The 27,084-nt window shown below is 57.8% G+C and overlaps 3 protein-coding genes across 6 annotated transcripts; all 3 read right to left on the reverse strand.

The window, feature by feature from the left end:
* Window positions 1–253: 253 nt before the first annotated feature.
* PNMT (phenylethanolamine N-methyltransferase) lies at window positions 254–2,012 on the reverse strand. Its single transcript, XM_039227891.1, has 3 exons — window positions 1,716–2,012; window positions 902–1,109; window positions 254–785 (listed from the first exon to the last, which is right to left on the reverse strand). The coding sequence occupies exons 1-3, from the start codon at window positions 1,921–1,923 to the stop codon at window positions 344–346; spliced, it is 858 nt and encodes a 285-aa protein (XP_039083822.1). The 5' UTR covers window positions 1,924–2,012; the 3' UTR covers window positions 254–343.
* Window positions 2,013–3,773: 1,761 nt separating this feature from the next.
* LOC120229050 (titin-cap) lies at window positions 3,774–6,775 on the reverse strand. Its single transcript, XM_039227793.1, has 2 exons — window positions 4,853–6,775; window positions 3,774–4,625 (listed from the first exon to the last, which is right to left on the reverse strand). The coding sequence occupies exons 1-2, from the start codon at window positions 4,960–4,962 to the stop codon at window positions 4,232–4,234; spliced, it is 504 nt and encodes a 167-aa protein (XP_039083724.1). The 5' UTR covers window positions 4,963–6,775; the 3' UTR covers window positions 3,774–4,231.
* A 91-nt stretch (window positions 6,776–6,866) lies between these two features.
* On the reverse strand, window positions 6,867–26,822 carry STARD3 (StAR related lipid transfer domain containing 3). 4 transcript variants are annotated; one of them, XM_039227790.1, is made up of 15 exons: window positions 26,712–26,822; window positions 15,919–16,192; window positions 13,044–13,121; window positions 12,561–12,638; window positions 12,386–12,439; window positions 11,895–12,012; window positions 11,588–11,686; window positions 11,310–11,362; window positions 10,880–10,972; window positions 10,179–10,241; window positions 9,930–10,025; window positions 9,488–9,567; window positions 9,291–9,395; window positions 8,051–8,144; window positions 6,867–7,602 (listed from the first exon to the last, which is right to left on the reverse strand). In XM_039227790.1, the coding sequence occupies exons 2-15, from the start codon at window positions 16,138–16,140 to the stop codon at window positions 7,498–7,500; spliced, it is 1,338 nt and encodes a 445-aa protein (XP_039083721.1). In that variant the 5' UTR covers window positions 16,141–16,192; window positions 26,712–26,822; the 3' UTR covers window positions 6,867–7,497. The 4 variants fall into 4 exon arrangements, with proteins under 4 accessions (XP_039083721.1, XP_039083723.1, XP_039083720.1 ...); XM_039227792.1 differs by lacking the exon at window positions 12,386–12,439; XM_039227789.1 differs by lacking the exons at window positions 6,867–7,602; window positions 8,051–8,144 and adding an exon at window positions 8,151–8,907.
* Between the last annotated feature and the right edge of the window lie 262 nt (window positions 26,823–27,084).

The raw sequence follows: 27,084 nt of genomic DNA on the forward strand, positions 1-27,084 counted from the left end.
GACCTGATGAATGTGAGGACTGAACGGACCTAATAGGTGCCTGGCACATGGCAGATGCTGAATGAGCAGCCGCTGACCTTGGCTTTCCTTTGTCTGGGAAGAATGAGTGGTAAAGAAATCTACCTTCATGGAAGCTTCTGGAGAAAAAAAAAAAAAAAAGGCTAAGGTTGGTGGCTTCCACAGCCCCACAACCCCAGAGAGAGAGCTCTGGGTCCTTGTTTCCCAGAAGAGCCACAGACAAAGGTGACTTTCAGCAGGAGGAACTTATGTCTTTATTAGGTGCCACCTCAGATAACAGGGAATCTGGGTATAGGAGAGCCATCAGCACAGGTGCACTGAGCCATCACACCCCCACCTTCTTCTGGGCCCAGGCAAAGAAGATGCCCTTGACATCGTCGACACCTGTCTGAAGGCAGGCAGGCATGACATAAGTGCGCAGGTCTCGCACCTCATAGCCACTGCGAACCAAGGCCGCCATCACCTCCTCCTTACACATGGGTACCACCACCAGCCTGGCCTCCCCAGCCAGGTACCATGACTCCTCTAGGGCCCCGATGAGGAGGAGGTGCCCCCCAGGCCTCAGCAGGGTGGTGATGTGGTCCAGTGCCCTCTGGAAGCTCGCAAGATCTGGGCTTACAGCCTCCAGGCAGAAGGCAGAGACCAGCGCGTCGGCAGGCAGGGGCGCCAGGCTCCGAGCACCCAGAGGCTGGGGCTGGTGCACATCAATGTGCAAGACCCGCTTCACCCTGGCTCGCAGCTGGCGCTCCTTTTCCTGCCAGGGCTCACTGTGCAGGGGCAGAAGGCAAGGTCAGGACCAGGGCTCAGGGCTGCCCCACATGCAGTCCTCTGTTGCCCCCCCATCCCCCACCCCCACCAGCCACTCCATGGGAAGCTCCCTTACCCCTTGCCCTCGATGAGGCAGACGTGCTGGCTGTATGTGCTCCAGTCAAAGGCCCCAGGCTCCTCCCGAAGCCAGAGCCCCAGCTCCTGGCGGTTCACCTCCAGAAAATCTGTCATGGTGATGTCCTCAAAGTGGGTGCAGGCGCTGAGCAGCTGGTATATGGTGGGGCCTGAACCAATGTCGATGAGGGTATGTCCGGACACCTCACCTGCGTAGGGAGGGCAGAGGAAGAGGGTCCTGGTGCCAGCCCTGCCCAGGCATCTCCTGCCTCAGTCACTCTCTCCCTTACCTGCTTCTCCTCCCTCACTCCCTTCTCCCTCTATAAGTGTATCTGCATCTGGAAGATGCGTTCACTAACCTGGATCTGAGTCCCAGTCCAACATAGACTGACTTTGCCTTGGGAAAGGAACTTAACCCCTCTGAGATTCAGGTCCCACATCTGCGGAACTGTCCTTACAGTGAGGCTTAAGAGGGGAAATCCAGAGGTGCTGGGCAGTTTCCGCCATTGCCTCTCTTCCCTCCCCAATGTCTGCTTCCATCTCTTTCTTGGCGTCTTTCTTCATCTGGGTCTCCTTCCTGCATCCCCCACTTCACCTCTCAGTTGTGACCGATCTGCCCTCCCCCCCCATTCCCTCTCCACAGGTCTCTCCTCTCCCCCACCCCCGCCCCCCAACGGGATATTGCTTCTCTTCCTCCTCTGTTTCCACTCTGAACTACCTATCTGTGCTCCTTGGCCCCCATCGGGCTCTGGCGTATGCCCCTTTAGCTCCCTGATGACTTCTTGTCCTCCGGGCCTCAGTTTCCCCGTGCTCACCGGTGGCAAAGGTCTGTGCCAAGCAGCGTAGCTTCCAAGGCCCGACGCCGTCCAGGCTGCTCAGGTCTCCCCGAGGGGGCGCGTAGTTGTTGCGGAGGTAGGCGCGGGGCTCGAAGCGCTGGTAGGCGGAGGCGACCGCCGCCCGGCCCGGGTCCGCGCCCGAGTCGGGGGCTGCGCCCGCAGCGGGATTCGGGTCTGCCGCGCTCATGCTGCTGCCACCGCCCGCCCTGTCCTCTCGCTTCGCGGCCCCTTTATCTGCGGCCCAAGTCCCCGCCCGACCCTCCGCTGCGGGGGCGGCGGCCGCGCCAGGAACCGCCCGGGGCCCCGCGCTGCATCTCCCCCACCCCATCCATCTCCCTTAGTGTCGGAGCAGCAGACACCCGGGGCGCGTGTGGGGCGGCCCGGGCATGTCTGACCCCCCACCCCCACCCCGCACCTCAGCTGCGCCCGCACCCCACCACCCGTTGCCTCACCGGGCCTGGCCCAAGCCAGCCAGCTTGGTGCCCCAGGGACCGTTAGATCCCCGCCCCGCCAGTCCCCAGCGCCTCCCGTCGCTCTCCTCCAGCTCCCCAGCCATTCACCCCCTTCGCCCGGCACCCTATTCCTTCTCTTCGGCCAGAGTTCGAATCGACGCTCTCCCATTGCCCACCTCCCAGCGCTCTCGTCGCAACCCCGGGCTCGGCCCCCTCCGGGCTCTCCTTCCTCTGGGACACCCCGTCCAACATCCACCCCGCTCCTCGGTTAGGTCACCTCAGCTCCCCCCTCCTCCAGCCCTCTTTCGTCCTTTCCTACCAACCCTCGTCCCCCAGTCCCTCCTCCCCCACTCCGGAAAGGACAGTCCGTTCTGGCCTCCGCCACGGTCGCGGTCGCCCCGGGGGCCCCAGAGCGGAGCTCCGGCCCCGCCCGTCCGATGCAAGCAGCGATAGGGGATGCGAGCGGGGCTAATGCACTTAGCCTTCCGAACAACGGGACCTCCCTGCTGGCCCTGAAGGCTCTGAGCCTCTTATCTGGGGGCTTCTGAGGGCAGAAGGCTCGGGATATTCTAGCCACGTCGGGCACGCGGGTCCCTGGTGAGGGCTGAAGGACGCAGGCGTTCTCCAGGCCGCCCTGGTCGCCAGAGCATGGGCTGGGCCTTCCGTGCCAAGGGATTTGGAGTTGTGCCAGTCTGGGGTCTCCCACCCCTCTCCTTCCCCAGCCCTCCCGCATTTCCCTCTCTTGCGGAGGGGGCCGGGCCAGGCCTGTAGGTCCTGCTTGGCATTCCAGGCCAAGATGCAGGGTCTCACCCCCCATCTTCCCCAAAACAGAAGTGGAGTCCATGGGGCCATCTCCACGGTCTTCCTGGCGTAGACCCCTCTGGGCCAGTCCAGTGTCCCTCTGCCCTGGTTAGGTCACCAGTCCCTGTCCAGATAGACCCCTAGCCTCCTCTGTGCCCTCACCTCAGTGCCCTCCCTGGTCCCCACCTTGTCACAAGAGGAACATGTCTCCTTATTGGGCCAGGCAATCAGATTGGGACATGAGTCACAGCAGCTGCAGGGGTCAGAGACAAGAACCTGACCCTGCACTCCCCACAACCCACCCTGGGCTCCCTGGGCAGGGTGGGTAGAGTGGCTGACCTGAGTCAAGGACTGATCCTGTCTGGATTCAGAACTGAGAGGCAGGTCAGCCTGGGGGTCAGTGACCCCATCCACACCCTTAGTAGGTACAGCCAAGGACAGTCCTGGTGCCAGCCCCCTCCCTACTCTCCATGAGATCATTTAAACACCCCCTGGATGCCAGCTGGCCTGCTGGGCACTGCCCAGTGCCAGGGGACTGGACACAGAGGCCAGGAACTGCACAGCAGAGCCAGGGCAAGGAAGGGGGCCTGGACAGACTGCCACCCTGTTTACAGCTCTGTCCCTGTCTCCCCCGCCCCCACCCCCAAGCATGGAGCGCACCCACCAGCTCTGCCATATTTAGCTCAGATGCAAAGCCTATTCCCAGAAGTGAGCTTGGGGGGGGGGGGCGGCGGGGGGACACCACGGGTTGGCCCTCACAAGGAAAGAGACAAAAAGTCTGGAATGCGATTGAGCATTTATTGCAGCACTAACAGAGGATGCTGGGGGCCCCACTCTGCCTCTGCCTTCTTCACGTCCCCCTCACATCAGTCTTCTCCAAGCCTCCTTCTCAGAGCATTCCAGATCCCCTTAACACTGTTCCTCATCCTTCTCTGAAGCTGAAGCCTGGACCAGGATCATTCCTCTCAGTGACCTCCTGTCCTCACCAGCACCTTCTGTCCTTTCTCCTGGGGCTGGGGGTACTCGGCTGTGCTGGCCCCCAGCTCTCTGCCCTTAGTGCCCACTGTCTTTGCGCCCCTCCCTTTGGGAACTCAGGCATCCTGGCCTCTGGCTCCCTCCTCCCCTAGCCCCCAACTCTGGGCAAACTACAAAGCATCCATGGCCAGCAGCTGCCCTCCATGGTCCTAGCCAGGAAGGGCCCAGCCCACGGCGGGCACAGTGGAGCCCGAGTCACCATCCCTCTCAGCCTCTCTGTGCCTCCTGGGACATGGAGCGGGACAGGGAGCGACGAAGGGTGCCGGGCTTGCTGACAGGCACCACAGGGGGCAGCTGCTTGGTGATTTCGGCCACATCCTGGCGCTCCAGACACTGGCCCCCCAGGGCTGTCTCCAGTGCCAACAGCTCCCGCAGCTGGATGGGGGTGTCCTCGCGCTCCTCCTTGGCGGCACCCATCTTGGCGGGGGTGAAGATGGGCAGTGGCAGCACCCGCTGGTAGGGCAGCTGGTACTCCTGCAGCCCGCGGCCGAGGATGCCCATACGCATCACCAACCAGGGGGAACGCTGCACCAGTGCCTGGCACTGTCCCTGCCGGTGGTAGGTCTCATGCCGCTGGGTGTCCTCCTCGTGCAGAGAGCAACTGGGGAGGAGAGGGGAGGGGGGGTGCCCTCCAGTCACCAGCTGGGTAGGGGGCTCCCTGGGGCTGCCAGGACCTGGGGTGCATAAGGGGTGACTCCACTCTCCCCAGCGGGCCCTCTCCTTGTCCCTACCCCCAGAAATTTCTGCAGGGCTTTGTGCCCTGGCCTCCTGAGCCTCAGGAGGGGTGTTGTAGGGGAGAGGAGGGACTCCCAGCTGGCTGGCACTCACCCCTCCTCGGGCCGTGTGGACAGCGTCAGATCCTTCCATTCAGCCCAGAAGGCTTCTCGCCGCTCACAGTCCTCCTCAGACACCTGGCAGCTCAGCTCTGCAGTCGCCATGATCAGTGCTCACTCCCTCTCAGCTCTGCTCCTCCCAGGCCCTTTAAATAGCCCCCTCTTCCACCTCCTCCAGGGGTTATTTTCAGCCCCTCTGGCGTCAGATGCTATAAGCAGAGCCAAGGCTCACTGATGGGGGACTCTGGGCCCAGGGTGGGGGTTGGGGTACCTGGATTCCAACTGGCCTGGCCCCTGCCCCCCAGGGTCAGCAGTCAGCTTCTCAAGAAATCAAGATGCTCCAGCAGGGCTCCAGCAGGGGACAGAAGTCCTCAGAGTGACACCTCCAGGTGTCTGACACCCCTTTGACACTGTCTGAGACCAGGCACATGCCCAGCCTCGTGCTACCTTGGCACTTGCCCTCTGCCCCACCCCTTTCCTCTCGCCCAGGGAAGACAGCGGCCTGTCTGTAAACAAAGCAAGAAATGGCAGGAATCGAGGCCGTTCTGGGCTCTGCACCAGGCCGTCAGGTCCTATCCCCACACCTCTCCTCTGCCAGGGATCAAGGGCATACCCCCGGGCCACACCCCTTGACCGGAAGGGACAGTGCAACCACGTCCTCGGGTGTCTGCATCCAGAGCCCTGGTCCTCGACTGCCACCACCACACTGGCAGGAAATTACTTGGTTAATTCCATACCTGGGACCCTGGGTATGAACCTTTGACAGATGTTTTCCTTTCTCACAGCCAGTGGTCAAAGGAGTGGTTTCCCAAGTCAGGTCGTAAAGAGCAGATGTGGGTGGTGGCCCCCGTCTCTATCACCAACACCCCCAGGCACGTGGGATGGGAATTCAGGGGCTCTAATGAGTGGTACAATCAGATCTGGCTCTAACTCCAACTCGGCCATAAACAGGCTTTGTGACCATGGGGCTGTTTGTGCCCCTCTCTGGGCCTCATTCTCTGGTCACAACAGCCTGACCAGCTCTACTGTGGCATCTGGGAGGGGCCTGGTTCTCATTCAAGGGGAGCAGGATGGCTGCTGGGGAAGCCCAGCACCCCAGGGGAGCAACTTACAGTGCAGGAAACATGGGGTGCAGGGCACGGAGGCGGGGGTGAAGAGTGAGGGCATCACTGAGTGGACACAGCAAAGGGCACAGGAAGAGGCCGCACAGGTGCAGAGGGCCCTGCAGGAACCGCACAGCACCCAGCGGTGGGAGAGGCCCGTGGGCGCCCACCTGGGGCAGACCTGCACGCCCGATTACTGAAGCGTTAGGCCTGATTCTTGTTTTCTTCTAATCTTACGATACCCCGGTGACCTAACATTTTACAAAGCAGGAAATGGAGGAACTGAGAGGTAGATTTGCCCAGGGTCACATACCTAACAAGGCCCCAAATAGTACCCTTCTGGCGCTCTGCCAGTTGCCCCGTGGGGAAGCCTGCGGGCAGGGAAGGAGGAAGGAGGGCAGGTGTGGCAGTGGCCCCTGGGAGGCCCCTGCCCTTGGCCTCGGGCTGACTCGATGCTGCCCCTAGTGAGTGTGCTGGGGCGGAGAGGGTAGGTGAGCAGAGCCAGAAAGACTGAGACCCCAGAGGTGCCTCAATGACCCAGGAGCCCAGGCCCCACCCCAGGCCGGCTGTGGGACCCCAAGGACAGTCAAGGCCTGCTATGCATGCTGCCAGGTCTCTCTTACCTCCCCCCAGATCCTGGGCAGATTATCCCCGGACTTTCCCTCACAGGAGGCCTGGCTGGAGGGAGAGGGGGGCGCATTTTTCTCTGACCAATCCTTTGTCCAGCTGGACCGGTCAGGAAAGTGGGCATGTCCAGGAACTGGGTCCCCAGTGGCTCCGCCCTCCCTCTGGCTCTGGAAGGGTGAGAGAGGCTGTGTGGAGTGTCTGGCCTGCTCCTTCCCCACGTCCACTGTGCTGCACTCCTCTTCTTTCAAGAGGCCAGGCAGGAGGGGCTGCTTTTTCTTCTTTTTGTTTGTTTTTAATAATTGGCTCAAATTACAAAGGTCCCCATGGAACCCTGGGGGAGGGAGAGAAACTGGGAGTGGCCGAGGTTCACTGCCAGCACCCATCCCCCTCCCTGCCATCCACTCCCCAACAAGTGCATTTGTGGAAAAAGGTCCCAGACCCTTTAAATAACCCTAAAAATCCATGGTGGGAAAGCAGGCAGATGAAGGGGCCCCTGCACCTTACCACTGGCGCCAAGGAAGCCCTGACCTCTGTCCTGCTCAGGGCCGCGGCCCTCCCCCACCAAGTCTGAGGCTCCCATTCCAGATCCTGCCCCTGGCCAGGTAGGGGACAGCAGATCTCTTCCGCCGGGAGGCAGGGACAGTCACTGTGTAAACATCAGCAGAACAGACCCCACTAGTCTCGGCAGCAGGCCCTGGAGTCCAGATGCCAGACCTCACAACCTGCTCATGGCCGTGGCTCCCAGGCGCAGCGAAGCATGGTGGAGGGCCAAGGTGCTGCCGCAGGAGGAACCTCTTCCTCCCTGCTGCCTGAGGCCTGCAGGCAGTGGGAAGTGCCACTGGCCCCGCTCTGGCTCTGAAGGCTGTGGCGACAGGACCCTGGCCTGCAGGGTGGCGGCGAGGGAGCATGGTCACGCCCGGGCCCCCAGCTCTCCGATGCGCTGCCGCAGGTGAAAGGCAAATTCAAACATGGTGGCCGCGAGGCTCTGGTGGATGAGGTACCGGGGCAGGCGGCCCTGGGGGGAGGTGGAAAGAAGTTCCAGGATAGCCTGCCCTCCACGGGGGCTCTCCTCTCAACAACAGGCGCTAGTTGTGGGGGGAGGGGGTCCCCTAGGCCAGAGCAGCAGGTGCAGGTGCAGCTCTGGAATGCAGCCTAAGCTACCCTCTACCCCTCACCCCTGGCAGGAAGAACACACTGTGCCAGGTCTTGGCACCAACCACACAAACAGATCTAGGAGGGGCTGGCTTGGCAGCCAGCCACGGCTCCGCGGGGTCTCCGGAGCAGAGGTAAGGGGAGGTACACGCCCTCCAGCGACCCAGGACGAGACCATCTTGATCCTGCCCCAAATTTTAGCTTAAGGAGGCAGTGTAGGTGAGGCCCTGAGCAGGGCAGGAGACCCCAAGGTCCCCCACCAAAGTCCCCTCTACTGTACTCAGCCAGCCTTGTGGCCTCAGCAACCCCACCTTGAGATCTGTATTAAGGATCCAGATGAAGGTGCAGACTCGGGGGTTACTGGCCGACTTGAGCACGATGAAGCCCCCAGGACCATTCTCTCCCCTAAGAGAAAAGCACCATTGTCGGGGAAGTTGGGGGGACACCCTGGAGCCAGGCAAGGCCTCCGACCTCACCCCACACTCCATTCTTGGACCATCCTGGACTTGGGGTGAAAGAGGGAAGGGGGCTACCGGTCTAGCAACCGCCACTCTGCCTGAGCAGGGGCCGAAACAGGTGTCCCAGAGGCTACAGGATACAGCCCTCCACCCGCCACGTGACGTCGCATGTCGCATCCTCCTGCGGCCCGCCAATGTTGTGCACCCCGTGGCAGCTGTCATCCTCTCTGTCCAAGGATTCTCTGTCAGCTCTGGCTGAGGGGGGGGGAGGGGGTGCTGTGCTTGCATCTCTCACCCCTGCCCAACTCGTGCGCACTGCGGTGGTGCCAGGAGGGGGTGCCCGGGAGGGGGTGCCTTCCCAGGTGGTGGGCAGGACATGTCCTGTCACCAGGCAGTTGCCATACAGCTCCACTGACAACTCCCGAGCTCACTCCACACACAAGGAAGTCAGCACCCAGAAAGGAAACACGCATGTTCATCACCCAGGGGTCTGGTGTGCTGAATCTCTTATCCCACCAACAGGGCTCTCAGTGGGAGCCCAGGAAGGACGGGGAGAGCGGGAATCGGGGAGACCACCTGCAGCATGGGGGTCTAAGGTTAGACAGCAGAACTGAGGATGCTCTGGAAGAGGCAGCAGGGAGACGAAACTCCTCTTCCTCTGGGGGGACATCCACACACTCCGGGGAAAGGCAAGGCAGCGGGGACCGACTCTACTCAGGCAGGAAGGTCAAGCACCAGACTGAGTAGAGTCAGGAAGGTCGAGCACCAGAACGCAGAACCTTCTGCTCAGGTCACCCGGACCAGCGAGACCTCATGGCTCCCAGCCCCCTTCCCCTGGACTGGTCCCTGTCCCTGGAGTGCCCCTCTGGCCTGGGTGGCACACTTCCAGCCATTAATCCCTCAGTCTCCGGGAGGCAGAGCAGCAGATTAGCAGGACTAGGCGCTGAGTGGGGCAAAGCCCAGCAGGACAGGGGGCAGGAACGCGGCCTCGGCAGGAGAAAGTGCCCAGCTGTACACACTGTCCCCTACCCTTGTCCTCACAGCCACCAGGGGAGGGGCCAGCCAGGGTGACCCTGGGCAGGGCAAGGCTCACCTCACATATTTGTGTGTGGGGGGCTTGGCGCAGTGCGTGGTGGCGATGCCCGACGAGAGGTATCGGTCTCTGCGCCGCTCGATGCGCCGCACGTTCACAAAGTCCCTGGGGGGGCGGGAGGGTTAGACTGGGAGCAGGGAGCCAAGCCCAAGATCCAAGGGGAGGAGGCCTGAGAGGAGGGGTCTGGTGGTGCTCACCTCGGGGAGACCACCCCGCCCGCGGCCCCCGAAGAGACATCGTAGGAGATGAGGGTGTTGTCCTCTACTCGCTGCAGGATCTAAAGGCCATGAGGGGAGATGTGAAGTACAGCCCCGCCCAGGAAAACCCCAGCACCTCAGGGAACCCCCAGACCAGCCTCCTCTCTGCCCGGGTCCCTTTACTGACAGCCACTCCCAGGCCCTGGGCTGGGCTTTCTCTGCGTGCTCCCTCTCCATCTTCCTGACCCTCTCCAGGAGGTACCATTACCATCATACCCATCTTACGGACAGGGAAGCTGAGGCACAGAGCAGTTCAATGACACGACGCAGGTCCCCAGTGGTAGCTGGCTGTGCTGGGGTATGACTGCACCCTGATCCGCCGTGTTGCTCTGCCTCTGCCCTGAGAGGAGGCCAGGCCAGGACCCCTGGCTCCCCGGCTCACCTGGCAGGCAGTCACCGTCTTGTTCCACAGCACCATCCGCTCGGGCTGCAGGATCACCTCCTGGTACACCAGCTCCGCGGGGCAGGGCAGGAAGGTCTGGGGCAGGGCGGGCAGAGGGCTGGGTGGTGCCAGATGTGCTTGGGCACACCGGCCCCCCCTCTTGGTGGAAACCTGCCAGAAGGCAGGAAGCCCCTTCCTGTAGACTCAGACAGAGCAGGACACTCCTGTACACCTGCTTCCCTTGCTCACCTTCAGGATGAATGTCTTCCCATGAAAGGGAACCTCGATGGTATACACAGTGTCCCCATATTCCTGTGGCAGTGACAGAAGGGAGATAGGGAGGTGGGTGGAGGGCAGGGGGAGGGCATGGTGGGGTTGGCTGGTGGCAAAAGAATAGGTGACAGGGCAGGCTTTTAACAGCTCAGGGTAGAAAACTCTAGGAGTTTGGGGATATTCAAGTAGCTATTAAAAAACAGTAGTTCTGACAAGTGTCTAGCCGCGAGCAGAGAAAGGCTTTTGATATCAAGTTAAAGGACAGAAGCACAGCTACAGCTGTGTCTCCAGGCTGGCCAGGGCTGCGAGAGGGGCTGGCCAGAGAGAGGGACAGGGACGTATCCCCCATTTTCCAAGCTCTCTGCCATCTCTTTAGATAATGTTGTTTTGATCATGAAACAAAACACCAGACACACGGCAGAAGCCTGGCTTCCTCTTCAAAGCCAGAGCAGAGCGAGGAGAGCAGCAGGGAGCTGAGGATGGGCGTGGGGGAGGGGGCAGTGGAAACATCCAGTTCAGCCCAACCTCCTGCCAGCTGGTGACCCCAGGGCCCAGCCCCCACTCCCGATGCAGAAATATGGTTGCAACCCGTGTGATCCTGGGGCTTCTCAGGCCTTAGAAAAGCAAGCAAAACTCTCAACACACGTGGGCAGGTTAGTGGGAGAGAAGTTTCTTACATTGTTCTTCTCAAACTTCCAGTTCTCCTCTTGGGCCAAAATCTGGTCCACCACTGCCATGGCCTCCTTCCCCTGATGGATATACTCCCGTTCCTGGCCAGGGGTGAGAGGTAGGGAGGGATCAGCCTGGGGCCCGCACCCCACCCTGCTCATGGCCCGTTCTTTCTCTAGATGCTTCACACACGTGGAGTCTGGGTGGGCTCTCAGGCCCTGTGGGAACCCCAGGGGCTGGGGCTGGGGCTGCTCGCCTCCAGGGCCAGTGGGCCCAACTGACGGTGAGGCAGACGCTCAGGTGCACGCCGCCTGGCATTTGCACTGCCTGAGGTCCATGCTGTGCTGGGAAGGCCCTGCCAATCCTGGTTGAGCCCAGCACCAGCCCTTCTCCGGGGTGCCCACTACAGAGGTTGGGAGAGGGTGGGCAGCTAAACACCTGGGCAGAGAAGCTTTTCTTCCCAAGGTCTTCATCTGATTCATTGTCAGACCCTGCAGAAAACAAGCACAGAGACAACAGGAAGGTGTGGGGACAGACTGTGGGATGTAGCGGGGTTCAGGCATAAGCGTGAGGTTGTAGGGGGTAGAGGTATGCGTGGTAGAGAGCTGCTCATTTTCCCCAGAGAGCCGATAGAAGGAACAGAAAGAACAGACCCAGCCAACCCACTCCTCATAAATACGCTCCCTGAAGGCAGTTCCCCATCCACCAGCCCTCACCTGCAAAGGATTCTGGGGGTGAATAGAACTGGCCCTCGGACAGAGCGCCAGAGAAGAGTAGGGGTCCTCGGGCGACGGCAGCCTGGGCAGCAAGATACCCTGGGGGAGCAGACATGGGCAGCCATTGTCCCAAAACAAGGGCAGTCATGTCTTAGCAGCCTGGGGTCCCCCCAACTCCAAGCTCATCCTTAGGCTCTTGGTGGCTATTCAGAGCTGGCAAGATAGCTCAGAACTGGCTCTCATGCCTGAAACTCTCCTCTCTTGGGGCTGCGATGACCCTTACTGCACCCCTTCCCCCAGCACTCACATCGCTCCTCCTCGGCCTCCTGTGGTAGAACTTTGAAGTCAAGGAACCATGTCTCCAACCAGGCAAGAACAAAAGAGACGATAGGGAGCAGGTAGCCAAATGCCCCTTTGCTGAGCAGCTGTGGAAGGAGGGGAATGAGCTCCACAGCAGGGGGTCACCCGAGCCCAGAATCCCCACTTGGGACTACTAACTCTGGCATACACCCCATTCCTGGACCAGCTGCTTGGGGACCCTCTGCGGCACATGCCTCTGACATGGATTAATGACTTCTACAGCACGATAAACTGAGGTTAGGCAGGCAGAAGGACTTTCTGTTCTTGTGGTTGCAGAGGGGCAGGTGGAAGAAGCCAGTGACGAGGATTCCTTAGAAATAGAAAGGAGAGGACCCCCCTCACCCCTGTCTGTCAATAGGGACAGACACCCAAAATCAGAGAAAGGGTCCCTTCTTAGAATCCCATCCCACCAGACCAGCCAGAACCTGAGCCACTGACCTCAGAGAGGATAACCTTGACAATGAGGAATGCACTGGACACCAGTGTGGTGACCTGCCCAGGGGAGGGAAGGAGGGAGAGAGGGAAAACAGGCTGGGGAGTGAGTCCTCCTCCATACCATCCCTTGCACCAGCCCCGCCAGGGCCTGAGAGCTGCCGGGAGAGTGGCATCTTACCGCAATCACCCACCAGTGCCGGAGCCGCAGCACAGCGTAGCCCAGGAGCAGTCCCGAGAAGCGGAAGAAGGCCAAGACCTGGCAGAGTGGGGAGGAGCGGGGGGGAGGGTGTTAGAGGGCGAGACACAGCCATCACAGGCAAGCCAGTGCCCTTCCCCCTGCCCAAGGCTGACCCCCACCCCCCCACCGCCTGGTTCCCTCTACATAGGCGTTCATGCCTCGGGAGAGAATGGCCAAGTCCGTGTTTCCCTGGGGACGATCTGGATGTGGCCTTCTTACACAGGGGTCTACTCTTCCCCCCTCACACTTGGGGCTCTCTGAAGGGAGAGCCTTGTTCAGGAAATTTCTGAATACTGAGAGCTCCCTGGGGATGAGAGCCAAGTCTCCCTGCTCAGGTTAGGGTGTGTGTTGCAGAGAGAAGAGAAGGCAGCCAGGGAGTCCTGTCCTGGGCCATCTCTGCCCCCAGGACCCAAGTCCACTCACAAAGATGTCAAAGAAGGAAGTTTTAAAGTTGTAGTGGATGATCTCCTGCTCCAGGTTCTTCTGGATGCCTGTGTTGGTCTGGAAAAAGGAGATACGAACAGCTCTACAGGCAGGACCAAGTCCCCAGGGATGCCCTCACTTCTGCGGATGGGGAGGAGGCAGGGGGAGTGTGGAACCCGGAGATGCTAAGCCACTGACCAAGGAGGGCCCTGAAACACCAAGGGCACTCAGCCAAAGGACTGAGTCCCCAGCACCAACATCATTCGTTCCTCCAAGTCCCAGGCAACCCAGACAGGTGGGGCCTGGCTCCAGCAATGACACTCGAGGGCACAGTGCCTGGGGAGGGGAGGCTGCAGGCCCTGTGCCGGTAGGTAGGGCTGGTAGACTGCGTGCTAGGAGCCTGCCTCTCACATAATCTCATCTGCCTCTCACCACCAAGGTGCTCCATCTTCCCGGCCAACCATCCATCTGGGGTGCTGGGGACCAGGGGTGGGCAGTGGTGTCAGACGGAGCCTCAGGTGGCAAACCAATTGATTGGGTTTGTGCTTAATGGGCAAAATCCATCATAGTGCTGGGAGAGGATGCCCAGCAACGGAGACGGAGTGAGCAGACTTGTCCTCACCCCGTCCCTGCCATAGCCACCCACACATTTGCAAGGGGTCTCCTGACACCTTGGCTGTGGAGGGAGAGGATCTGGTTGGATACTAAGAGCGAGATCATAGCCTGACTTATCAAGAGGAATGGGGTGGCAGACCCTGGCTTCTACAGGAAGGGGTGCCAGGCCCCTGGAGGAGGGAGGACAGAAGGGGACTCTGGGGAGTGGAGCCCAGGAGCCTAGAAGGTGAAAACCCTTCATGATCATTTAGACTGGACCTTCTAATCCCCGGCAGATGATCCAAATTGAAGTGGGGGGGTGGCTTATTAAAGACACAGATGTTTAGGCCACTGAATCTCAGATTTAGCTAAGCATCTGGAATTTTTACACAGTTCCCAGGTGACTCTGACGCTTAGAGCAGAAGCCAGCAGGCTGGGCAGCTGCCTCAATGACACTTGTAGGCCCCTGCACCTCCAACCACGTGCCTCTACCTCAAGACCACCCTGAGCCTCATGGAGTCTCACACCACCCCCCACACCTGACACCCCACCCCACCCCAGCTTAGTCCTCCTCTTACTCCTCAGGCTGCTCCCTCTTGGGCTCCGCAGCCCCTCTGGCCCCTAACAGTCACTGTCCCTCACAGCTCTCCCTCTGCCTGGGCACGCGCAGAAGCCGATGGCATTCTGACTCAGGGGACCTGAGTTCCAGCCCCTGCCAGTCTCTGACTACAAGGCCTTGCATGTGTCTCATAATCCTGCTGGAGTCCTTATATACACTGTGCAACACCCAGCCTGTTGAGAACTAAAAATATATATGCTCTAAAACAGAAAAATAAAACCAGGAAAGCAAACAGTATCCCATTTTTAAGTGGCTACCAAGTGAAACATTATGGCTAACGCCACAAATGGTTAAGCCCAGCGTTCTGAACTTTTCATTATGTTTGAAAACAATTTGGAGATTAAGTTTTTCTTGCTTTGCAAGAATTACCAAGTACGCGTAATGGCTGCTGAGCTATTATAGCCAGTACATCCAGATTTGCAAAAGTAAATTTACAAAAAAAATTTTTGGCTGTTTTCTGGCAAGAAAATCTATGTTGAATGAAGGCTGTGGGTGAATTTTGGTGCTTGCTTTGATGCTGGATGGGACCTTCCAAAGGAAGAATGCCTAAGACCTCAGAAGCTCTTCAAATGGCTCTGGACCTTGCTGGGCTGCAGTTTTTTCATTGGTAAGATGGTCCCTAAGGTCCCTCATGACTCAATCTTGTTGAAGGTGCCAGTTCATCTCTGTGCACAAAGGACAGTCACCCTCGAAGCTCAACATGCCCAGAATCAAACTTGTCTTCTTTATCCCTAAACCAGTCCCTTCTCCAAACTCCTCACTTCTGTCAACAAAGTCATCCTTTGCCTGTCACCTGAGCTTGAGGCCTGGAGGAAGGGCACCTGCCATCCTGAACTGTGACCCATTCTGCAGAAGAAAAACAAAGGAAGGCTCAGAGAGGCCAAGTCCCCTGCTGAGGTCTCACAGCAAATAGAGAGGAGGAGCCAGGACTGACCGAGCCTGAGATGCTCTGCTCTCACAGCTCCTGCCTCTGCGACTGGGTCCTGATCTGCCCTTTCGGTGACTGGAGATCAGGTCCCACAAGGCTGACCAAGCACTGCCCAGAGGGAGTAGGGTGCGGATCCGGCACTGTGAGGCAGCTCCATCTCCGGGCTGCTTAGTGGCATCTCACCACGCCCAGAGAGGCCAAACCAGGGGGCACTGAAGGAATGTCCAAAATGGGGAGCGAGAGCTAGGAACCCCTGGGAACTGGGAGTTTTTTACTGGTTTGCTCCCTACCATACCCTTTGCTTTTAGCACAGTGCCTAGGATATAATGGGGCTTTGAAAAATGTCTGCTGAATGAGTGAGTGAGTGAATGAATGAATGAATAGAACCAGAGAGCAACATAGGGCAGAAAAAAGACAAAGGTTTCAATAGTTCAACCAGAGTCCACTGGGCGGTCTCCTCCTTTCTCGGAGTGTCCACTAGAGGGCAGGCTGGCACAGAAGTCAAAAGTGTGAACTCTGCAGCCAGAGGGCTTGGGTTCAAACTCTGTCCTTCTTCACATACTTGCTGACAGAGCTCAGACAAATGCCTCAAGCCCTCTGAGCTCCCAGCTCTTCTCATCTTCCCATTCTCAATTTTACCTCGAAATCTACCCTGGCAGAGAGGCGACCCTCCCATACTAAGGTGGAGCAGCTAAGGCCCAGATGACCCCGGCCCCAGCCTTGGCCACACTCACGTTCAGCTCGATGATCCAGAGCAGGGAGATGAAGAGCAGGTCGAAGGTGACAAAGAGACAGAAGGTACGGCGGACATCAGAGATGGCCCGGCGCTTCTCTGGGAGTGGCGGGAGGAAGTGGGAGGAGAGGCCCTGGGAGTGGGACAGTGATGAGCCGAGGGAGGCCACGGCCGGCAGGCTGTGTTCCAAGTCACGGGCCAGCTCCCTAGACAGTCTGTTCATCCTGGTGGGCCCCCCACCTCAAGGCGGGGAAGGCGGGGCCTCAGCTGCAAGGCTGGGGAGAGGCAGGGCAGCTGAGTCAGGGCAGGCATGTCGCATGTCAGGGGCCCAGAGGTCCTGTTAACCTCCTCCATCCCTCTACACACAGTCCCAGGGACGTTGGTTGCTCCCAAACACATCTGCCCCCTCTTACATCCCAACCCCCTGGCAGCCCCAGGCCCTCTCAGCCCAAATTCTCTCCTGCAGTCCTACTTCTGGGCGGGAGTGGTTTGAGCATCCCTCTCACTCGGCCCTCCTCACCACCCCCTGTAAAGCCCAGCGGCCGCATGGTTCACCCTTGGAGGGATCTGGGGTCCTCCCCGCTGCTTGAGAGCACAGCCTGCTCCTGCCAAGCCCGGCCTGTGGTTCAGCCTCCAGTCCTGTCAACAGCCTCCCGGGCCTGCCCCCACCCCCAGGAGAAGAGGGCCCCAAGCTCTGTTCTTTGTTTGCCAAGCACAAAGCCACATTCCCTCCCAGCAGCCAGCCCTACCCTCCCACCCCCTAATCCATGGCAACTGGGAGGGACTTCCTAGAGCTGCGTCTCCGTCTCCGGGTGCTCTGCGCTGGGACAGCGGGTATGGAGAGAGAACATCCCGGTCCCTTCTCTCTAGCTCCACCCCACCACCCCCATGTCAGGCCCTACCACCATCCTCTGGCCTGGCCATCGCAACCAGCCTAGCGGGCGGGTCTCCAGGCTGCCTCTCTCACCCTGTAACAACGCTTCTTGAACAGCCAGAGAAAGGCTTTCCAAACACTGATCGCAGCCTGCCGCTCCCCGAGGCCTCCAGCCCAGGCCCTGCGGGGCGGCCCCGCCAGCTCTTCACATGGCTCCTCTCACAAGGCAGGTGGGGCTCGCCCCCAGCGCCACCCTGGCCTTCTTTTAGGTCTCTCAGTGTGACAGCCTGGTCCTGCCTGGGGCCTTGGACCTAGCTCTCCCTTCCCTAGTCCCTCCAACAAGCAGCTCAAAAGTCCTCTCCTCAGAGCCCGCACCCTCCTGCCCCCAATCACAGCGGCTTGCCCTTGTCCTATTACGGGGCTTCACACTCTTCTGTGAGCTCATCACTACCCAAAATGGCCTTGTTCATTGTTCTGCAAACCCTACAGGTACGGGGCTTCCACCCGACTGGTCACTGCTGTCTCCTAGCGCCTAGCACAACGTCTGGCACCGAGCGGATGCTGGACTGGCTGCTGGGTAAATAGATGCTCCAGGGGGTCTCCTGGTCCTCAGCTCCATGCTACGCAGCAGAGAAACGGGGCAAACCCTGAAGAGGCTAGGAACCAGCCACTGCCTGAGGCTAAGCCAGAGCTCCACTGCTCATAGAACACTGTGCCCACGGTTGTGCTTCATGCCCACACAGGGCAGGATGGGTCCTTCCACGTTACAGACAAGGCAGCCAGGACTGAAGGGGGAATAGAGCCACCTCTTACCTGTGTGTGCGGCCGTGGGGCTGAAATTCTTATCAGTGCTAGAGTCAGGGGGCCTCGGAGCCCTCCCTCCCTGCCACACAGCCCCCAGACCCAAGGTCTCTACTCCACCAGTGCACTGGCAAGGAGCCAGAAAGAGGCCCTGTCGCCCAGGCAGGGGGCTCAGCACGGCTGGTGCCTACACTTCTGGGGCCCCGTCAGAGTCTCCCCGAATCTTCTCTCCTGCCAGCACCAGGGAGTAGGTTTGGGGGACCTCCCCTCTAGGGAGGGGAACCCTAGATGTTAGTCTCTGATCCAAGGCAAGATCCAATCAGTCTCCCCCCTAATCTGTGATCCCTTCACACCTTTGTTATGCCTACAACTTCCAGGGGCCCTTAATCTATCAGGTCCTCAACAAGCCCCCTGTTTGTGAACAGCAGAAGACTCTGAACACAGTCCTCTGTGCAAGCCCCAGAGGACGGGAGCTGACTGTTCTCAGCAGAGGCACCCAGCCCAAGGCCACCCCCTAATACCACAGTGCTGGGGCTGCCGTGCCTGGCTCATCTGGAGCGTACTGAAGGAAAGCTGGGCCCAGCTCTGGAAGGAGGCAGTAAGACAGGGGATGTGACAGGCCGCCGGCAATGGCACTCACCCCCAACATCCATCAGGTGAACCTGGTGCCAGACTGAACACTCAGTGCATATCTCACTGTGACAGGGCTGCAGCTCCAGGGTGGGTGACATTTCCTGGTCTCTAATAGCCCTCTTGTCTGCTGCCAGAACTGTCTCCATCTTTCTTCCTCCTTCCTGTCTCTCTCACAAACTACTTTTCTCTTTGTGTCTCCGTGCCAGCCCCCACGTCCCCAGTTCATGCCCTTCTTTCTGGGTCTTCTGCTCTAAGTCTCTCCCCATCTGTCTCTCTCCACCACCATGAGCTCAGTCTCCCTTGAAAGTCTCCCCTTCCGCCTGTGTGTGTGTGTGTGCGTGTGTCTGTCTGTCTGTCTCTCGTCTTCCCTATCTGCTCCTCTCCCTCTTCTTGAATCACTGCAGGGTCCTGTGGCTTCCCTACTCCCAGCTGCTCTTGAGTCTGTCTGGCATCACCCCCCCACCCCAGCTTTCTCCCTCCCTGCCTGGGGACAGGACTCGGATGGGGACAGTGATGTGAGATGCCACTGGAGTGGCACGGACACTCACACATGCAGACATCCTTGTTCAAGCAAGAGACACAGATGGGGGCTGAGAGCAAAGGTGTTGGGGGGGTGGGGAGAGCTGCAGACACAGGGGTGTGTGGGAGCCAGGCACGGGGCCTCTGAAGCAGGGCCGGGGGCAGCTGGCCAAGAGGCAGGGAGAGGGGGCTTCTACATCACCCTCCCCCACGAAAGCTGCTCAGAGTCCAAAGAAGCAAGAACTTGTAGAGTAGAAGGAGCACCAGTCATGAATGAAGACCTGAGCGCCACTCTTGGGGCAGCCATGGACCCTAACTGAGCAAGTCCCCCCTTTATCTGGGGGAAAAGTCAGTGGTTTTTTTTAACCCCCTTCTTCAAGCAAGAGAAACTTAAGAGAAGAAAAGAAAACCTGACTTGGAACCTTAATAAACAATAAAGATAAAAACAGACTGTTACGGGTCCTGCCACAGAGAGCCCCACTCACCACCCTCCCTGGGTCACCCCGGAGACACCTCCTTGGGCGCAGTTTGAAAACTGCCCACTCAGATGACTTCAGAAGATCTCTGAGCTCTGTCAGACCGCCTGCCAGTCTAAGGGGCGAAAACCGTCTTGGCCTGGAACTGCCCTTAGTGGTCCCTAAAAAGCACTGTTTTCTGGCCCCCAGCCCTGAGGGCAGAACGGTGAGGCCTGGCCTCCCCCACGCCACTGTGCCCACCGTCCTGATGAGGGGGAGGCAGAAATGAGAGCGGTGGGTTAGAGACGGCAGGGCCACAGCCCAGGCCCACAGGAGCAGCAGTCCCTGGCGAGCCCGGCCTCTGCTGTCACCTGCCCGGCTGGGCCTGCACGGGTGTCTGGAGTGGAGCAGCATGTGTGACATGAAGAAGTCCATCCAGAAAGGCTGTAGACTTGACACTCACTCAATGTGGGCTTTAGGGGAAGCGGAGCCGCTAAGGCCTGGGGAAGGGGGCAGGGAAACAGAGGTTTTATCATCTCCAGTAAGGGAAGGAGGGGTGAGGGGAAGAGGCAGGCCACTGGGTACAGCGGATGACTCGAGTTCTTGCGGCTCCCGAGGCAAAGGGGAGGGAAAGGGCCAGCCCCCAGGGCCTGCCGGGCCTTCTCTTGCCCTAAGAAATGCCAGTACTGGCCAGATTGCAAGAGGAACTTTCACGTAGGGTCCCAGACTCGGGGCAGCTGACATCGTGGAGAGAAAGCTGGACTCTGAGGTCAGGGTTCAAATCTGTCTGCATTTACGAGCTATGCAATCTGGAGCGAATGTAACCATTCTGGGACTCAGTTCCTTCAGCTGAGTTAAATAAAGGCTATGTTAATACACTTAATGCCTTAGAACTATATCCTCAAAATGATTCAAATGGTATATTTTATGTTATACATATTTTACCACAATAAAAAAAGTAACGATAATTGCTACCTCCTAGGGCTGGCATTTCTAGAAGTGTCAGGAAGAAGTATGGTAGATGCTTGGTCGGTGGTGGTTGAGATGGAACAAGTAGCTTGGCAAGGTCGTTCACGTAAGGGAAAAAGTGTGTGTGTGTGTGTGTGTGTGTGTGTGTGTGTGTGTGTGTCGGGGGGGGGTGCTTACACACCACAGCAACATGTAAGGAAATCACCCAAAAGGCCTGGGTTTAAATGTGAGCTCTACAATTCTTCCCACAGGTGACCCTGAGCACCTAAAGTCTCTTAAGCCTAAAGTCCGGGTCCCCTACCTGTGCACAGAATGGGCCAAGTCATTCCAGCTCCAGGTGAAGGTGAACTCCGAGGCTAGGGGTGGGGGCAGGAAGTGGGGGGCTCTCAGAGGAAGTGCCAGTGGTGCCCGCCCCCCTACAATTCCAAGCTCCATCTCTTCAGTCACCCCCAGTTCCCCATTTCCATAGCTCTTAAGGGACAGGGGCACAGATGGGGTCCTTGCCAGCTCTCAGTCACAGCCCAGACCACAAGCTCCAGCCACCTCTCTGCGGCTCCACACCCCGACTGCCTGCAATTTCTGGCTGGCATTTCCCGGCCAAGGCAAGTCTTCAGTTTGAACAATGCCACTCACTCACTGTACAAGCTTCAGAGGCTACATCTGGAAACTGGGGACACTGGTCTTGACCCTGGGCTGTCAGGGGCATCGAAGGATACGGTGACGCATGTGAAGTGCCTAGCACAGTGTCTGGCACCACAGAGTAAGTGCTCATTAGACGTTAGCCACTGCCACCGCTGCCACCTGAGTTTTCCTGCCCTTTCCCAAGCGCTGACCTCCAACAGAGGTCTGGCCAAACTGTACCACGTCCAGTGAGAGCTTCTTCCACAAGGCTATGCTCTGTGGCCCTGGGGAAGGAAGACCAAGTCTCATCTGTACCCAGAAATGACCCACATTCTCTAAACCTTCTCTCAAGGCTAACGGGGCAGTGGACACAGGCTCTCAACACCTCCCTCACCCCATATTCCTCAGGAAATATGAGCGTTAGCCCCACACTGGCCACAGAGGCTTCCCAGTGGAGTCCCTTTCTCCGTACAAATCAGGAGGAATCAGTAAGGCTGAGAAAGGACTGGATTCTTAGCGTAGAGATGTTTCAAACCCTGGATTCCTGCTTTATTATCACTGAACCTCTCTGCACCTTAGTTTTCTCCTCAGTGAAGTGGGGGTAACAATTGCATCTACTTCTTACAGGTATTAACAGGACTGAATGTCTTACTCAACGTAATGGCCTAGGACAGCACCTGACACAGAGTGATCACTGCATAGGATTAGCTAGTATGACATCCTGAGTCTTCTTTAGAGGATGACAGGCTTGTGCTCTGATGGCCTCCATGAGATGGGCCAGGACTGGGGCTGTTCTGGGTCAAGTCACCCGTGTAATGCTCAGGTTAGTGGAGAATCCATAGACAGGCAGGAGGTCGGGGCTCTGGGTGTGGAAGAGTGGCCCTGGCCTGGGTCCTGCCACTGGCAGCATGGGAGGGGGCTGGTTCCGGGAGGCCAGGAGAGCAAATCCAACAGGACTACAGGCCACGCGGACGAGCCGGCACAGAAGGAACAAATCTGGCCTGGCACGGGCCTGTGGCGGCACCCCGCAGACGTTCCTCCTTTACTCCTCACACCCGCCACCAAGAGCAGCCCCTTCGGGTCCAGACTGTTTCTCCTGGAGCTGGACTCCACCCTCTGCTGGTGTTTCACCCCACTTAGAATCCAGCCACCCTCTCCACCAGCAGGCCAGGGGAACTGGCAGCCTGGGTACCAACTTGCAGGGAGAAGGCTGGAGGTGAGCTAAGTTCCTTGAATAGCAAAGGTCAAGAAGAAAGGACGTGCTCCCTCCGAAAGACCCCAGTCCTCCTCTCTTGCTATGGGGGTTGATCCCTGTCCCCTCCCCCTGACACTTTCCTGACCACTGGCTGCTCCCAGGACACACCATGGCTGGCAGGTCTCCCTTCTGTGGCTCTACTTCCCTGTTTTCTCATTCTGGAATGACCTCGCCTCCAAGCTTTCCCACCCCAGCGCTCCCTCACCCTCCAGGAGTTCCCGAACCCCAGCTCTCAGGACTCTGGCTCAGTAGTTCCCTTATCAAACGGCTAGACTTGAGCCTCAAAGTCATCTTTCCTTGAATGCTTTACGCCTGGGTCACACACAGTGCTTTGCCAGGGTATATGTCTAATAAGTTAACTGGCCTGTGGGTCTGTAATGCCCATCCTGGAACAGGTGAAAGGGCATCAGACTGGAGTCAAAAGCCCAAGGCCATTCTTGGGGTGCCTGGGTGGCTCAGTGAGTTGAGCAACCGACTCTTGATTTCAGCTCAGGTCATGACTCCAGGGTCATGGGATCAAGCCCTGCTTCCGGCTCTGTACTGAGTGGAGTCTGCTTAAGATTCTCCTTCCCTCCCTTTCTCTCTCTCTCTCACTCTCACCTCCTCAGGCCCTCTCCCCTGCTTGCTCATGCCCTCTCTCAAGAAGGAAAAAAAAAATTGTCCAAAGCTATTCTTTATTAAGCTGTGAGCCGTTGACTAAATCACTCAGTCTCTCTAAACCTCAGTTTCCTCATCTATAAAACAGGGATAGTAGAGTGACCACTTCACGGAGCTACTGAAAGAATTAGAAAGAACACATCCAAAATTGTCTATGCTTAAATAACAGTAGCTATTACTACTATCAGGAGCCATGAGACAAGTGTTAGAGGCAGCGTCCTGGGCCAGGCATGTACTGCACAGCATTCTGGCCAAACTGAGGGTCCCATCTGTGCTTCTGGATGGAAGGATGGGCCTGGCCTCAGAGAGCTGCCCCAGGTTGGTACACATTAGGCTCTATTGTACTTCAGGGCTCAGTGGCCCGTGCTTCAGCCCTAGCACAGTTGGCTTATTAGCTCCCGACTCTGTCCCACCAATAGAGAGTTTGGGAAATTTTCTGGAGAAGTAAGAGCTTAAGGAGAGGACACACACACAAGGCTCCGTTTCTCCTTTCCTTCTGGGGAAGTGGAAAGGGGAAGAGTCAAGCCAAAACAGAAACTACATTCATCACGGTACGCTGCCCCCTCCAGCCCGGACGTTCTGTGGTACAGTTAACTGGAAAACCTTAGCAGGCTAAGATCTCCTCAGTCATTCCTGCCCCCTCCACACGCCAGGCCCTGTTAAATGTCGGGGATGTCCTGGCCCACTCAGAGGCTGGTGAGTCAGGCCCCACCACACCCTTAGTGCTACTGGATAAACTAATGAGGTCAAGTTCTCAAGGTCAGTCTGGAAAGGGCCAGTCATCTTCCGGGAGAGATCTCAGCCCCATCAGCCTACTCAAAGGAAGGTCCCATAGGCAGAAGGGAGTTCAGCAAAGACCCCTCCCAGCACCAGCGTTGACCGGACAAAAGCCAGAATCAGCTTTTCCCTCTCCAGAAAAGGTTCACAGGGATACATAACTGGTCAGATGGAATGCCTTGCTTATCCCCTGTCCTACAGATGTGGCAGCCACCCCTTTGGGGGTTGGGACCCGGAGGCAGTTTCTCAGAGACACCTGTGGACCTGGAGTCAAAAGACAGTTCTTGAAGTTCCTACTGAGTGACTTCCCCTGAGTCTCAGCTTGCTCGTCTGTAAAATGGAGCCAATCTTCTCTACCACTCAATGGAACAAGTATGAGCTGACATATACAGGACTTTTGGTCTCACCCACAACTCCTCTTCAGTGTAGGTGTGCAAGAGCTCAGTCTAATGAAGCATGCGAGCTGAGAACCTATAACAGGCCAGATGCTGTGCTAGTCCCTGGAGATATTTAGGGGCTCTGGGTCTGGTGAGAGAGGCTAACAGGTAAATAAGACAAGGTGCCACACTGTAATCAGCACATTCAGGAGGGAACAATGGACCGTGGGCTCTCAGAGAAGGGAGCATCTGACCCAGGCTGGAGTGGATGAGGTTGGGAAAGCCACAAAGAGTGGAGCCAATCTGACCCAAGCCTTGAAGAATCGGCATCTCCCAACCACAGGCAAGGATGATGAGCAGTCCAGGTAGGCAAAATAGCATAAGCAAAGGCCCAGACTCTGGTCTGAAGCACAGGCTCAGCCCACAGGTTTGCAAGCTGACTACCCCAGGGGGCCTGCCCCAAACACCAGGCACCAGGCCTTCACACCTCCCCTGGGCATGGCCCCCACAGGCTCCTAAATCAAGGGGACACTTCCTCATGGCCAAGCAAGGAAAGGAATCCCCAACCTCGGCAGAGGAAGCTGCTTCTGCCCTCTTGTGCAACTTGGCCCTCCCCCTGAAAGAGCTCTGTTCAGAAGACCCAGGTGCCCATTCTCTGAGTCTACCCTGGTCTCTACCTCCCTCTGGTAGCTTCATCTTCTTGCTCTAAGATCCCTCACTAATCATCTGCTCCTCTGGGAAGTCATTTTGGCCTTTCTCCCCTATCGGTTCCCAGAGCTCTGTGTACATTTCTCTAGAATTAATGCTTGCCATGTAACATTCATTCACTTCCAGAGTCATTTCCTGAGCAAACTAACATCAGGTCTGGGTCTTCTTCATTCTTGAATCCTCACTGAATAAATCCAGATCCTGCCCCCAATGCCCTCCACCCCAGCGTTTTATTTACTGACAAAAAGCTAGGCTTTGGAGTTCTGGAACAGAATGAGAAGTAAGCCACATCAACTGTACTCAAGCAATTTACGAAATTAAAAATGATAACCATGGCTCTCGAATGTTCTTAAATAAGCAGTAACGGCTACTATTTATTTATTGAGCACTCACATGCTGTTCTAAGCCCTACACATAATTTCATTTAATCCTCACGGTACCTCTATGAGGTAGGCACATTGCTACCTCCATTTTACAAATGAGGAAACTGGGCGCTTTCTTCATCAAAGTTATAAGATAATGTCAGAACTCACAAAGTCTAATTCAGGAGTCTGTTTGCTCAACCACTGCTCTACTATGGACAGGGTGGTGCAGGGACACAGGGGATTAGTGTTAAGTCTTGGACAGGGTGGATGGAAGAAAGTCTACCCAGAGGTGGTACTGCCGGAGCTGAGCACTGAGAAGGACAAGCAGAAGGTAGCCTGACAGAGAAGAGGAGAAGGGGCTTCCCAGACAGAGGGGCTGGTATGGAAAGGCATGGAGACACGAAATTGCAAGGTGTAGGCAGGCACCTGCAGCGCCATGTTACTGGACTTTAGGGTGCGCACAGAAGACTGGCAAGAAAGAGATCAGAACCCAGAGAGCTCTGTAAATAGTGCTAGGGATTCAGCCTTTTCCCACAGCAAGGAGAAGCCAACAAAGGGTTTTAAGCAAGGTAGTAACACCATGAGACTAGTGTTCTAAAAGGATCACAGGAGGGGCTCCTGGCTGGCTCAGTCAGGAGCTGAAAAGAAAAGAGGGGGAGGGGAGGGGAGGGGAGGGGAGGAAAAGGAAAAGGAAAAGGAAAAGGAAAAGATCACAAGAGTTAGTCTGGAGTCTGGGTTGCAGGCAGCCATGAATGGAAGTTGCTAGCAAGCCACCGCGGTTATCCTGGTGACAAACACATCAAGGTGATCACAGACGAGATGGAGGCACGGGACCAGGTCTGAAGCATGTTCAGGACGTTGGCTGGATTGGGTCACCCCACTGATGTGGGAACTGAGGGAGAAGAGGAACTGTAAATTCCCCGTCTCTCGCTGAGACGGGAGGGCAGAGGAAGAACGTGCTTGCAGGGAATGACACCAGTTCCAGTGAGTGCCAGCCGGAGTGGAGCTGTCCAGCTGGTGGCTGGACGGCCAAGTCTGGGGCTCCAAGAAGGGACTGCACTGAAGAAAGAGGTCTATGTGGGCGCCTTTTGGGTCTTTAGGTGGTGTAAAGCTGAAGCCATGAGAGTGGAGGATACCATCAAAATTCAGTGTACAGTGGGGGGCTGGGCAGGAGAAGAGAATGTGAAACGGTACTTCTGTCAGAACAGTAGAAAGAAAATAAGGAGACGCTGATGCGGAGGACGCCACAGGGGGCGGGGTGACAATTATATTAATTAGGAACGAGTGTCACTGGTGTCATACACCTCTAAGAACTCAAGAAAGATTCTTTAAAGGGCCCTTTTGATGTCAGTTAGGAAGTCATACACTGCCGTTTTCAAAGGAAGCTGGGGTAGACCGGATGACAGCGAGACGCAAACCTGCTGGAACGTGTATTTTCTTCCTCTTTCAAAGACCCCGACCCCTGCCCACATCAACTCCTAAACCCGGATTTCGTCCCTCGCCTCTACCCTCAAAGTGGAGAGCGAGGCTCAGGAGGACGATCGGGGTCCCCCTCCCCGGGAGCTCTCGGGTGGGCGGGGCCGCGGAGGGTCGGCGCCAGAGCCCCCCGGATCCCGCGTGGGGCGGAGCGAGGCCGAGCTGAGGAAGGGGGCGGAACCTGGGACATCAGGGGTGTGGGAAGGGTCGGACGGAACCAACAACGGACACTAGGCAAGGAGGTGGAATCCGCTGGCGAGACACAGCCCTCGTACCACCCGGCCCCAGTGACCACCCCCAGACCCACCTGCTCCATGTCTGCCACTGCCCGTGTTCCTCCGGCCCCAGCCGCAATCCGACCCCGCAGCCCCGGGAGGGCCTCCGAGCGGAACAGGATCTCCCGGCGGCTGCGCCGCTTCCGCCGCTGAGCCCGCCCCCTAGAGCGAACAGAGACGTGCGTAGACGTGCAGCCCCGCCCCTTCGCCTCAGTCTCCGCCCCCAAGCCCTTGGGCCTCATCCTGAGACCGGAAGTGGGGATTGCTAAAGTGGTCTTACTGGTGGGGGAAAATGGAGAAGCAGTCTACGAGCATCATCACTGTTGGGCCGCAGAGGCCTGGTACTGTGGGGGGAAAGGGGAACTTCCTGAGGGGAGGTTTTTGGGGCTAGGGGACAGGGCCTTT

The sequence above is a fragment of the Hyaena hyaena genome, unplaced genomic scaffold, assembly GCF_003009895.1.
Source record: "Hyaena hyaena isolate Hyena2069 unplaced genomic scaffold, ASM300989v1 scaffold_29, whole genome shotgun sequence".
NCBI classification, from domain to species: Eukaryota; Metazoa; Chordata; class Mammalia; order Carnivora; family Hyaenidae; genus Hyaena; species Hyaena hyaena.